Source organism: Bos indicus, chromosome 28 (genome assembly GCF_029378745.1).
Source record: "Bos indicus isolate NIAB-ARS_2022 breed Sahiwal x Tharparkar chromosome 28, NIAB-ARS_B.indTharparkar_mat_pri_1.0, whole genome shotgun sequence".
NCBI lineage: Eukaryota > Metazoa > Chordata > Mammalia > Artiodactyla > Bovidae > Bos > Bos indicus.
The window spans coordinates 23,742,325-23,756,783 of record NC_091787.1 but is presented as its reverse complement, the minus strand read 5'-3'; the positions used below and the strand labels follow the sequence as shown (position 1 = coordinate 23,756,783).

At 35.6% G+C, this 14,459-nt stretch overlaps 1 protein-coding gene across 6 annotated transcripts in view; it reads left to right on the top strand.

The window, feature by feature from the left end:
* The window catches only part of CTNNA3 (catenin alpha 3), a 1,976,430-nt gene that overhangs the window by 556,104 nt on the left and 1,405,867 nt on the right, over positions 1 to 14,459 (top strand). For all 6 annotated transcript variants that reach the window (XM_070781776.1, XM_070781778.1, XM_070781775.1 and 3 more), the window contains one exon: positions 13,464 to 13,667. In XM_070781776.1, coding sequence (XP_070637877.1) covers positions 13,464 to 13,667 — 204 coding nt within the window. The remainder of the gene's footprint in view (positions 1 to 13,463; positions 13,668 to 14,459) is intronic.

Sequence of the window (14,459 nt, the reverse complement as noted above, 5' to 3'; positions counted from 1 at the left end):
CTCCACTGTGAATCCCCCAGGTTCATGGCAGGGGGTGGCTTCAGTGGCTGATATCTTAATGGCTACAGCATCCTTTACTTACTGATGTGGCAGGTGACATTCTTTATCCACAGTGCCTCTTCTTGGTCATAAATTTGACCAATGTTTGGGGGACATTTTATGACTGAGTTTGTACCACATAAGGCTTATTTCCAGATCAGATAAAGATTCTGTTGATAGGCCACTCAATGTGTTAAAGTTTTAGATTAGGCCTTGTTGATAACCTAAAATTCTCTGGATCACCTGTCTTACTAGTCTATTATGATCTAGGGAAGTTTTCTTTGTTATTTCTTTCCATATCTGGAGTTGCACTATTACAGTATTCTGTGTAGAGTTAAATATACGATCAACTCTCTTAATATGTTTAAACATCATTAATTTTGTCAGAGGTCTGGTTACACATTGGATAATGTAAGAGATACCAATCTTATGAAACAGGATATAAGTAATACAGTTGGCAATGTTAATGAAGTCCTAGTCTATCAGAGAGAGGTACAATGCACAAATAATTTGAAAATAACAAGAGAAAACATAGTAAAACAATGATTAGTGTAACTAGTTTTAATTTGATTGCAATAAGCCATCAAGTTCACAGGTGAGCCAGCTGGAGAAGCCAAGTTCTAGAAAGATCAGGTACAGAGGGAAACAAAATGTTTCATCTTTGTTTACAAAGGTATACTTTATCAACTTGTTATAGGTTGTAGTGTAAGAGGAAAGACTTTTTTTTTTTTTGTAGAAAATAAAGAGTGAAATCAATGTATTACAGAAAAAGTCATAAATTATGAATAACATTTATCAATGCATTCAGTCTCACATAATTAATTCCTGTTGATCTGGATGAAGTTGTTAGGTTTTCCATTAGGGTTTTATAATTTCTTAGCCAGTTTAGTGATATAATCTAAAAATTATCAGAAATATACTTGTAAAAAGTCCTTTTTAGGAATCTTCTTGAGGAACTTCATTTTATAAAAGCATCAGAGTAAAACAATGATTGTTTATAAACAATAAGACTTCAACGCCTGAATAAACATTAAGATTTACACTTTGGTTGTGTATATAGGGATCCTTTAATAAGATAGTTTTCCAGTAAGAGAATCTTTACGTGGACTGGCAAAAAACTGCTCACAGGAACACACCATTAAGGATGAATAGTAGAACAAAATTGAGGTTAGTCCTATTTGGGACTGTCATGCCAGTTTGATTAATCAGTAAATCAATGTACTTTAGTTTCAGAGCTTAAAGATTCAGCTTTCTTAATAGCAGTGATTAAGGCATTTCATGGTACTTATCGGGGAGAAAAAATGCTTTTGGTTCTAAGAGATTTGCCTTAAAATTTCCTTTTAATAAAAGTTTGTTTTCTTCTAGGGGAAATTGCATTCTTAAGTTCATATTTTCCTCTTTTAAAAAGAGGGATAATATTGCTCCTTTCTGCAGTAATGAGATTGGAATTCCCAACCCATGCTTCTAAACGCTGTGTTATAGTGTCTACAGCAGGAGACTGGTAGACAATCTGCATTGGAAACTAAATTTGAAGGAACCATACCAAATATCAAGCTAAGAAATTTGGAATTTATTAAATGATGATTATTTGATTACTGAAGGGAGAAAATAAAACAAATGTGGGAAGATTAATCAGTTGTCATGTGTAGATCCCTGGTGGCTCAGATGGTAAAGAATCTGCCTGCAGTGCAGAAGACCTGGGTTTGATCTCTGGGTCAGGAAGATCCCCTGGAGATGGGAATGGCAACACCCTCCAGTATTTTTGCCTGGAGAATTCCATGGACATAGGAGCCTGGCGGGCTATAGTCAATGGGGTTGCAAAGAGTCGGACATAACTGAGTGACTAACATAACACACATGTGTAGATTAATTTGTAGGACTAAACGGTTGGAGGCAAAAAGAATCAAAAGATTTTTTTTTAACATTTAGGGTAAGAGATAATAAGGACTAAAACTAGGGCAGTTGAAATGGAAAGGGAAGAGACAGATATAAAGAAGGAAGAGTTGACAGTTGTAGTGACTACAAGGATGAGAATGGAAAATGGCCCAAGATGGCTTAGATATCAAACAGATCTATGAGACAGTTGTAGTGACTACAGGATGAGAATGGAAAATGGCCCAAGATGGCTTAGATATCAAACAGATCTATGATTGGAAGAATGGTGGCATCATATCCTCAATAGGGGGGATGAACTGAATCGGGAGAAGGAAGATCTGATATAAAGTGGAGGAGACAGCCAAACATAAATTATTAAAAGCTTTTGAGTATTCACATATATTATTTAGAGTTAGTCTTATGAAGGGGAATCATTTGAACACATGTAATTTGGTATGTTAACTTAAATAAGTAATTTAACATTTCCATAACTATTTTTTAAAGAATATTAGTTAAAATTATTCAAAGTCCAGAAGATTCTGTAGTTTTATTTAGCAGAGATGCCCATGATTCCCTCTTCATATAGCTGTAGATGCAATTAATAATCAGATTATCACAAAGTCTTTGGAATGTTACATTTACCACGTACAGTGATCAATTATGGTCACTTTATTTCTGCAAAATGTAGCAAATTTTCTATCTAACATGGTCAATCTGTTGGACAAAGCACTTTGCTCAAAATGGATATGTGTTTATTTGAGAGATATCCTGAGAATAAACTGAGATAAAGAAATGTGAAGTAACTTAAGTTACTGATCTGCTCTTATCTTTAAAAATTTAGTAAAATATAATTTTTTTGGTGTTTGGTCTTGTGAATTCCAGTTTTAATTTATAGGAATCTGGTTTTGCTTGAATAAAACTTTGGAGGGTGGGAAATTTTAGTCTTTTGTTTTTAGGACACAGTTAGGTAAAACTTGGTTAGTGGTGTGGGTCATAATAGAGTGCCATACTTTCCTCTTTAGGATGTTGACTGCTGCCTATTACAGAGAACATTGTACAATGGCCATGCTCTTCATAGACTTTGGCACCTATAGCCTTTGCTAGTGGCAGGTATTCACTGCTAAGTTTAAGATTTTGGGTTAGCTATGGACTTATCATTTACCAGCTTTGTTTGCACATTTTAGTATTGACAGTGGATTTGGAAAGCCAAGAGAAGTGGCAGGCAATTATACTTCAAAACCTCGTTAAACTTTATGCTCTGAGTAGAATTTCAAAGCTTATTCTCTCAGAACAGTTGAAAAGAAAAAAAAAATCTTTGTAAACTCTAAATATAAACTTTTGTTGAAACTACTATAGATTATGAAGAAAATACTGTCAACATATTAGTTTTTACAATAAGTAGCTTAATGGTTGAAATAAATGGCAAAATATCTCATGTTTTCTTCCATAGATCTGGGGCTGTCTTCATGGGTGTACAACCTGCACAGTGACACAGGACCCCATGTTTGGAAGTTTTATTTTAATGAAATAAATTTATTTTAATTTATTTATTACATTAAATAAATTTGACCATAATCATCTGAAGTTGCCGTCTTGAAATTCTGAGTACATTTTTAACAAAGGGCTCTGAATTTTCATTTTGAATCCCCCACCGCCACCCAACTATATAGTCCTGCCTAAATCCTTTGGCTACTTTCAGATGAACTTGTACTTTGCTAAGTTCCCATTACCTGATCCCAGCTCACTTTTAACATTTGAAATTCAAGATAGAGTTGCAACTAAAATGAAGTCTGCTAATTTAGGTTGATTACTGACATCTAAGCAATTTGGACTAAGTATAACATATATGTTCACAAAATCTTAGCTCTATTAGCTACAAATGACCACTTGAAGTGGAATAAATAATTTAGTAGGAAGGATCCAAAAGAGTAAAGACCAAAAGCCCCTGAGCAAAGGGAAAAAATGAAAAATGAATAGACATGAAGTGCCTGCCAACACTCTCTTTGACTCTTCTCCAAGCCTACTATAAGCCAATCAACTGGCATACGTCATATCCTGCAGATGGAAAAGCAGCCTGTGTAAATGTATACAAGTGCAGATGCATGGATCTGTCATGCAGTTTCCAGAGGTTATATTTGTTAAGCAGCCTGCAATGGCCATGAGTTTTGAAGAAGTGAAGTTGCTTTGAGGGAGGCCAATTATTCTTGTTTATTGATAGGCATGTTAGTGTGTTGTTAGTTGCTCAGTCGTGCCCGACTGTTTGCGACCATAGACTGAAGCCCACCAGACTCCTCTGTCCATGAGATTTTCCAAAGGATACTGGAGTGGGTTGCCATTTCCTTCTCCAGGGGATCTTCCCAACTCAGGGATCGAACCCAGGTCTCCTACACTGCAGGCAGATTCTTTACCAACTGAGTTGCTTCTTCAATGCCTAGAATGAGTCTGACCATATTTTTCTTCTTACATTACTTAGTCATGTGACTATTGGACTGGTATATGGTCTCAGCATTATGAAGATAGAGGGAGGTCAGAGGTAGAGTTGGAATTCTGGTGATAGATACAGCAGTGTGGTAAACAGATTTAGCCATCAGGTGACTGGTCCAGAGATTGAAGAAGCATCAGTTGAAAGCAACTCACATCTTGATGAAAAACAGATGAGGCACTTCACACTGTGACACATCATACAGAAGGTATGAATAGTCTATTTTATTCGACATTTTCTAACACTATAGAATTTCTAAGTTTGAATATTTCTAATTTGAGTATAGAACTTAAATGTAATATTAATAAGATGCAATGTTTATGGGGTTTATGTTACAGTTATCATTGAAGAGGTGAATGAAAAGTATATACATGACTCTCTTGGGCTTGGGATATTAATGAGAAAGGGGCAGTAGACTGAAAATCATTTTCTATCTGATACATGATCAATGGGCATTTTTGGGGTCATGAAACAGCAAGAGTGGCTTGAGCTGGGGAAGGCATGAGTGTTTTGACTTGCTGCAGACCCCCACTCACTGATCCTCAGTATTTGGAGGAAGGGGTCACTTTACCTCTAGCAAACAGACTACAGTTTACCAGAGAGCGGGAGAGTCACAGTGCTGATATCAACCAAGGATCCTGACTCTAAAGGAACTTTGTGCTCTTTTCAGGGAGCAATTGCCTTACCTTACTTTGAAAATCTCCTTAATTTGAACTGTTGGGTGCTCTACTCTTTTCATCAACTGTAAGAGTTTACATTTCTTGTTGACTCATGTAATCACTAAGGATATTTTGAAATTTAATCACATTTTTTTTCCCTTGACAGATCTTCAAATGTGAAATGAGCAGATATAGACACAATTAAGTTAAATTGAAAACCCTTTAAATTTAGTAATTTCTCATCCACACTCCAGAAAAATATTCCTATTCATTCTTACCTAAATTAGTTTTCATTGACACCTGATATTTCTGTCTTGATATATATCCCTGCTAGTCTCTCTAGGTAAAGTGATCCTTCCAAGTATTGACTTTGACCTTCTATTCAATTACTTTTAGGGAGAAAGAGACCTTACCACAATTTTGCTTAGCATTCATAAAGGTAAACTAGTGTTTTATGGCGACCTGAGTAGAAAGCTTTCAAATGGAGCCCAAAAAACTTCCAAGTGGAATCTTTCTTCATGGCATTATGCATTACTAAGCTTAATATGTAGATTTATGCTCTTTGAAGCACAAGCTGGAATCAAGATTGCCAGGAGAAATATCGATAACCTCAGATATGCAGATGACACCACCCTTATGGCAGAAAGCAAAGAAGAAATAGTCTCTTGATGAAAGTGAAAGAAGAGAGTGAAAAAGTTGGCTTAAAACTCAATATTCAGAAAACTAATATCATGGCATTGGTGCCCATTACTTCATGGCAAATAGATGGGGAAACAGTGACAGACTTTATTTTTTGGGGCTCCAAAATCAATGCAGAAGGTGACTGGAGCCATGAAATGAAAAGACACTTGCTCCTTGGAAGAAAAGTTATGACCAACATACACAGCATACTAAAAAGCAGAGACATTACTTTGCCAACAAAGGTCCGTCTAATCAAAGCTATGGTTTTTCCAGTGGTCATGTATAGATGTGAGAGTAGGACTATAAAGAAAGCTGAGCACCAAAGAATTGATGCTTTTGAAATGTGGTGTTGAAGAAGACTCTTGAGTCCCTTGGACTGTAAGGAGATCCAACCAGTCCATCCTACAGGAGATCAGTCCTGAATACTCATTGGGATGACTGATGCTGAAGCTGAAACTCCAATACTTTGGCCACCTGATGTGAAGAACTAACTCATTTGAAAATACCCTGATGCTGGAGAGGATTGAAGTCAGGAGGAGAAGGGGATGACAGAGGATGAGATGGTTGGATGGCATCACCGACTCAATGAACATGAGTTTGAGTAAACTCTGGGACTTGGCAATGGACAGGGAGGCCTGGCATGCTGCAGTCCATAGGGTCGCAAAGAGTCGGACATGACTGAGCTACTGAACTGAACTGAACTTTATGCTCTTTAACAGCATACATATCACACTGCATAAAATCAATATCTGTGGCTCAGCTGGTAAGGAATCCACCTGCAATGCGGAAGACCTTTCAGTTTCAGTCCCTGGATTGGGAAGACTCCTTGGGGAAGGGAAACACTACCCACTCCAGTATTTTGGCCTGGAGAATTCCATGGACTACAGTCCATGGGATTGCAAAGAGTCAGACACAACTGAGCGACTTTCACTTACTCACTCAATTGAATAATAGTTTGGTTTTGTAGATGTATTCTTTTTACATTAAATTTTATTTTTAATGTTCTGCATCTATTTACCAAAGCTATGAAAATATTGTAATATTCAGAGAGGGACATGTTAGACACCTAACATTTATAATAATAGAAAAACCAGTAGCCTTTGAAAGTTTTCTATAATAGTGAAAGCTGAATTTGGGGGCCAAATTGTTAAGGAGTTTTGTAATCATTCTCTTATCATCTAAATGTCATGCTTAATAATTAAACTCAGTAGCTGGTTGGTTTCATTACTGCCAATGTGCATGGCACAAGAGCTTATAGTAAGCTGCTTCTTTTCCTTCACTTTCTTTTTTAAATTTATTTTTTAATTGGAGGAAGATTGCTTTACAATGTTGTATTGGTTTCTGCCATACGACGACACAAATCAGCCATAATTATACATATATCACTTCCTTCTTGAGCTTCTCTCCCCTCCCACTGTTCCACCTCTCTAGGTCATCACAGAGCACCAGACTGAGCTCTGTGTTACATAACAGCTTCTCACCAGCTGTCTGTTTTACACCTGGTAATGTATATATGCCAATGCTACTTTCTCTGTTAGTCCCACGTTCTTATTCCTCTTTTTAAAAGGGATTTTAGACTTCCCTGGTGGCTCAGATGGTAAAACATCTGCCTACAATGCGGGAGACCCGGGTTCAATCCCTGGATTGGGAAGATCTCCTGGAGAAGGAAATGGCAACCCACTCCAGTACTCTTGCCTGGAGAATCCCATGGATGGAGGAGCCTGGCAGGCTACAGTGCATGGGGTCACAAAGAGTCGAACACGACTGAGCGACTTCACCAGACTGAGCTCTGTGTTATATAACAGCTTCTCACCAGCTGTCTGTTTTACACCTGGTAATGTATATATGCCAATGCTACTTTCTCTGCTAGTCCCACGTTCTTATTCCTCTTTTTAAAAGGGATTTTAGGGCAGACATGACTTTCAGAGTTTTACAATTACTCAGTATGACTTGCCACACTGGCTGCTCATTTTTCTATGTTCTACAGTCCACTCATGAATCCAGAACTTATTTCTCCCAAAGGACATAATTATAGACAGAAGCGGAAGGTGGAATCAAATAGAAATAGAGCACAAATGGGATTACTTATTTTTTCCAGTTGCCCCCTCTGAACTTTTTCTCTCCTTTGTCGATGAAATTGCTTTTTGGGAGAACTCCACAGACATAACAACTGGCATGAACCTTGCACAAAGCAAGAACTATTCAAATATTTGTTTAAATTTTACCGGTTTGTATTGTTAGGTTTTCAGTTAGTTTGAACATAGAAGGTAGGACACACACGACATTACTGAGACAGTTAAGAATGAACACTACTTGAAAATGTTGGAGCATGTTATATGCTTGGTGACATTATTGTGTATAAAAATTATCTGTATTATCTGTATGTTCAGTGTAGAAGAATAAGGTAATCATCATTGCTTATGTATTATTAGTGCCTTCTCTTTACACGTGGCCTGAAAACAGACTGTGAGTAGAGATAAAACAAACATGTAAACACATATTTCCAAATAGATAATAACAGACTTGTTCCTTCGTTGAAATATGTTGCCTTAGTCAGCAATATTCTGTTAAAAATATATACTAAGATTTATTCAATATTAAATTCAGTAGTATAATGAAAACAACATGGAAGTGCTTATGTTAAAAATCTTTTAAACAGAGATTTTGAAAATAGAAGAATCTTTGAAGGTTTATTTTTTTATTGATATAACCAGATAAAAACTGAAGCAAACAATCCATGATGTGGTGCGGGGCATGGATTGAATTGTTGAACTCTTGACAGAAATATGTCTAGAAGAGGTTACTATCTCAGGTAAAATTAAGTAGATAACTGAAAATTTTTATTGGTGTTCTGGTAAAGCCACTATCATAGTACTCATTGGGCTATTTGTTTTTCACCTATAATTTAGAGAAAAAAAATTTAAGGTAGTATGTATACATCTAATTTGTTTAACAAGAATATTGAATGACTTTCTAAAATATTCTTCTGTTGTAATTATATGTATTTATATATTATATATATATAATATATATAAATATATATTATATTTATAGAATATAATATGTAATTATATTCTATAAATAGAATGTGAGTTATATATATTTTTATTTTATATAGATGAATATGTAGTAAATTTTGTAATTTACACTAATTTACTAATTATATTTATTGATAATCTTGCTAATTTATAGTTTATTTTTCACATTTTGCCTTTTTATATTTTTTTATATCTGAAGTTTCCATTCTTTAGGTTATTTAAGTGGAAACACATTACAGTAAGAGATATACCAGACAAAGGAGAGCCTGTGAGTTCTCTCAGTAGCATATTCTGTTGATAGTCTTAAGGAGAAATTTTGTTCCATTTTTATCACTCACTCTGAAGACTGATAATATAGTTGCTTGGGAAACATTATTTATGCTTTGTGGTTATTACTTCTGCTGCTCTCAACTTGAAGCACTGCATGTGTTTTTGTGAAGAATGTTGATACTTGATTAAAATCATAGCCACATCTCTTTTGATAGGCAATTTCACTTTGGAGAAAAGGTGTAAGACTTTTAGTGTTTTGAATGTAAATCGCATCTATCTCATCAGAATATAGAGTGTTTGAATGATGAATGGGGTTTACTACATCATGTTTATTAAAACACAGAAAACTTTTTCCAAGCTTATTGGTTTTATGCTTTAGCTTGTTTAAGATTTTTTTTTATAACTTCCTACATGTCCTGGTAAGGCATGACCAGTCTTGCTTAGAATCTGAACTATATTAGATGATTAATAAATATTTATATAGAATGGATGACTATATGATACACATCTGTGTAATGTGCAGAGATTTCTGTTTTAGCAAGTGTAGCTTTCTTTGTAGTACTCTATGTGCTGACCATCTGGCATAGATGGTAGTGCATATAAAGGTAAAAATTATAGTACAAGGAAATGGAGATGGGACCTATCCCACCAGTTCTTAAAATAGTTATAAAGCTACATTATATAAAATCTTGTATGAAAGGCACAGGTTTTATTTTCCCCACTCTACATGAATGAAATAAACTCTTAGGCAGTTTAAATCACTTTCTCAATGTGGGTGAAAGAGCAAGATTCACACTCAGGGTGTTCTGACTTCTAAGCTCACTGAAAAAGAGTGCCCTGGTACTTGAGGTCACATGTCTTTATTTTTTAAAAGACATATATTAACTAAACATGTTTGAAATGATGAAACAACATAGGAAAATTTAAATCCTTCAAGTTAATTGATATAAAAACTTGATATATTTCATTCTGGTAAATACTGGGAACATTATATCTTTCTGTTATGATTCCAAAATAGTTTATTAATTTCTAGAATCCAAAATAATAATAAATGTTTGATTCATAATTGCCATTTCCTCTTTTAAAATTTTTAAGAATTTTTATTTTCAATTAGTTTGCAATTTCAGAAGTAGTACACAATTAGGCTATAATTTAAAAATTAAAAATTTGACCACCATTCCAATCCAATTCTTTTCAGAGATAGCAATTGTCATGGCACTTAAACTTTTTCCTAGCCTCCAATATACTTATATATACTCAGAGAAAATATCAAGCATTATAATGTGCTTGTTTTTTTCTAATATATATGCACTGCACATATTACTCTGAAATTTTTTTATTCTGCAATATATTCTGGCAATCTTTCCAACTCATTTTGTATAGATTCACCTCACATTGTTCACTTCCAAATACATGAGAGCCATCATCTCAATCTTCTCAAATGTTAACCTTTCTATGTTTCTCAAGGCCACAGGGTTTTCTTTCACCATAACTCATATTGAATAAAATAACCCTTACATTATTTGTTCTTTCCTGAAAGATAGGCTCTAGGGTACAACAGAAAAAAAAAAAAAAAAAGATTAGCAATGACGATTTAAACTACAGCTACTCCAGTAAAAGATTTAGTGCATTCTAAATTGGGTTGGTTACCACACTCTCAGTCCAGGATCATATACATCTTTTAAATTTTAAAATACCTGTGAATGTGCATATGATTTTATAATTTGATCATTTTTTTTATAGGATCTGATTTTTCTATAGTACTATTATATAGATTAGCCCAGCATATATTCTGTTTCTGATTACACAACTCTCAGTCTTTAAGGTAGTTTTCTGTGTCCCTTTAAGTTCAGATTGGATGCTTTAACTATATTATTCTAGAGATAGAATCTGTCTCTTAACTTTGGTTTGTTTCCAGGTTTCAGAGTATTTTGCCTCTTGCTTTAAGTTTCACATAATTATAACCCAGATACCTGTTTAAGTTGATTTGATAAAATAAGATCTGTATAAGATTTCCTCAAAATTTTCAATTCCATTGTTCTGTTGAAATCCAAAACCCTCTCTTAGAATCCAGTGAATTCTCTGGAACTCATATCTGCTTTGCCTTTAATCATCTTGATTACACACCAAATTGCCCAGAGGTATGCCTGGCATGCTGTGATTCATGGGGTCACAAAGAGTCAGACACGACTGAGCAACTGAACTGAACTGAACTGATGCCTGGTCAATTAATTCTTAACTATCAATTCTTTCATTTCAGATTGGATATAATTTGGTGACCGAATAACAACAACAACACATTCACATTGTAATTCTTTATTTGTGTGATTATTTGGTTACTATTTGTCAGTACCTCTAGGCTGTGAGCCCTAGAGGTGAAGGCAAGGATGTTCTCCATTTCATTACCAATTCCTACTATCTGGTACATACTAGTCTCTTAAGATGAACTCAAAATGTAAGAAAGGAACAACTGAAGAGGGCTTGAGATCAGAGCACAGACAGAGAAGTTAACCTTGAAAATAAATGGTGGTTAGGGGAAGAAATGGACAAGGCGATGGCACCACACTCCAGTACTCTTGCCTGGCAAATCCCATGGACGGAGGAGCCTGGTAGGCTGCAGTCGATGGGGTCGTGAAGAGTCGGACACGACTGAGTGACTTCCCTTTCACGTTTCACTTTCATGCATTGGAGAAGGAAATGGCAACCCATTCCAGTGTTCTTGCCTGGAGAATCCCATGGACGGGGGAGCCTGGTGGGCTGCCGTCTATGGGATCACACAGAGTTGGACACGACTGAAGTGACTTAGCAGCAGCAGTAGCAGGGGAAGAAAGAGAGAGGGACAGAGAGAGGGAGAAGTAGAAATTTTCGTTGAAGACAGGATATAAATATAAGATATTTAACCAATTTTCTATAAGATCTTTTTCTAGTTTATATTTTAAATTATATCATATATGAACATTACACAGCACTATTTTCTCTTTTTGTGTAATTGTTTCAAAATTATATTTTCTCTTCATAATGATTTTCTCCTCCTATCTTGGTCTGGAGCTGTAGCTTTTAAAGCTACACTCTGAAGATCAGTGATTTTTAGTGTGTTTTTGACTGTAAAGACTCACACATACACACATATTTTGAAGATCACTATATGATTTCCTTTTATGTTAAAGCATCTACAGAGAGCTTTTATTTGATATTTTCTCTAATTATCACATTATGCCCAAACCTTGAAAAGTTTCCTTTCTTGATGTATCTTAATAAAGGACCTGTAGAGCCTCATGTTTTCTACCCTTTCTTCAAAGTCTGTAGATTATCTTGTCTTCTATTTCCTGAAGACACATCTAATGGAAACCTTAAAAATACCATGTGAGCTTCCAGTGTTGGGAAGTGGCTGGAAGTTGTAATCAACAGGAAGATGAAATTTTACTTTCAAAATGAATAATTAAAATTCAGAATTCTCTTTGATATGTTTGTGTTAAGGTTAATTAGAGTGTTGATTTGCAGTGAGGCATAATGAAAACACTATTGAATTAGGTATTATAAGACCTGAATACTTGCTTGAACTTCACCTATTAGCTTAATGACCTTGGGTAAGACAGTCTCGGAGAAGGCAGTGGCACCCTACTCCAGTACTCTTGCCTGGAAAATCCCATGGATGGAGGAGCCTGGAGGGCTGCAGTCCATGGGGTCGCTAAGAGTCAGACACGACTGAATGACTTCACTTTCACTTTCCACTTTCATGCATTGGAGAAAGAAATGGCAACCCACTCCAGTGTTCTTGCCTGGAGAATCCCAGGGATGGAGAAGCCTGGTAGGCTGCAGTCCATGGGGTCACACAGAGTCGGACACGACTGAAGCTACTTAGCAGCAGCAGCAGCAGCAAGACAGTCTCAGCCTCTTTCACCATTGATTGAAATGTGTGGTTAACAATATCTTTGCTGCCTACCTCTTTATAGTGTTGTCAAGATGAGATAATATAGGTGAAAACATTTTGTAAACAATGAAGTGCTATATGAAAATGACCATTGTAAAGAACAGTTAATATGTGCCAGTCACTATATTAAGCATTCATATCATTCTTACAGAAGTTTTATGAGATAAACAATGTTAGTATTCCAGTTTTACAGATCAGGAAGGTGAGGCTTACAGTACATAGGACACCTGAGTGAACTTGCACCATTGATGAGTGGGAAGGGCAAGATTTGAATACAGATTTGACTGACACTAGAACCAGTGCTTGTAATTTCACAATTTTTGTTACATGAATAATAACTGCTTTATAGAATGATGTGTGAACTGGGTGAGGCAGTAAAAACACAATTCTCTTTCTCATCAGGTATGCATTCTAAATGTGAAAACATAATAATAAAAAAAAATAGAATATCATGGAGTTCTAACCATCGAAATATGTCTTTCCTTTAGAGTTTAATTGTCTTGGATCCACTCACAGTGACTGAGGAGGAAATAAGACCGTCCCTAGAGAAACGCCTTGAAGCCATTATCAGTGGGGCTGCTCTGTTGGCCGACTCTTCCTGCACAAGAGATTTCCATCGGGAGCGGATTATTGCAGAATGCAATGCCATTCGCCAGGCTCTCCAGGACCTGCTTTCAGAGTACATGAACAATGTAGGTAACCGGTTTTCCCTGACCCCATACATTGGGAATGTGCTGAGGTTCTTTCAGTGTACAAAATGTAATAAATTATGAATGAGTACATGATTTTACATGGATTGAGCTTTTGAGTTGGCTTCTGCATGAACTGCTCCCAGAGTACAGCAAGGAGATAGGAGTTTTTAGGGATGGAATTCAACCAGAAGGTTATTTCTATCTGATTGTTTTGCTTGATACAGTATTTAAATTCTAGTTGGAGAAGGGAGTCAGGATTGGGGAAAGGAAACTGGAGTTGCCCATCAATTTAAAGGATAAAAAGAAGACAAAGAAAAGGGCAGGTTGCTCAGGATTACATTGTTGAATAAGAGTTAAAATTTAGATGATGTTGGGTAAAGTCAATGCTATCGGGATCAGGGGACATTAAAAAAAATTTGTTTTTTTATTTTTGGCTGCTCTGGATCTTCCTTGCTGTGCACCTTTTTAAAATATGATATAATGTCATAGATTTCTTGCAGTTTTAGCTCTCTCTCAGGAATATTAGAAATGAAGTCTGAATTTAGACAAATGCAAAAATATTTGTTTCAAGGTTCTTTTGGTATCATTTCAGATATATATTTATTTATGATGTAGCCTTTATATATCTATATCTAATATATATATTTATATACATCCATCTAAGGAGTAACTATGACTACTTAGTTTCATTTTTTAAATAAGAAAGTCTTAAGGTCATCATCAGCTATATATTCAATATCATGGATTTTGACTCCTTAAATAATAGAGGTAAAGAAAAGAAAAAAATGTATA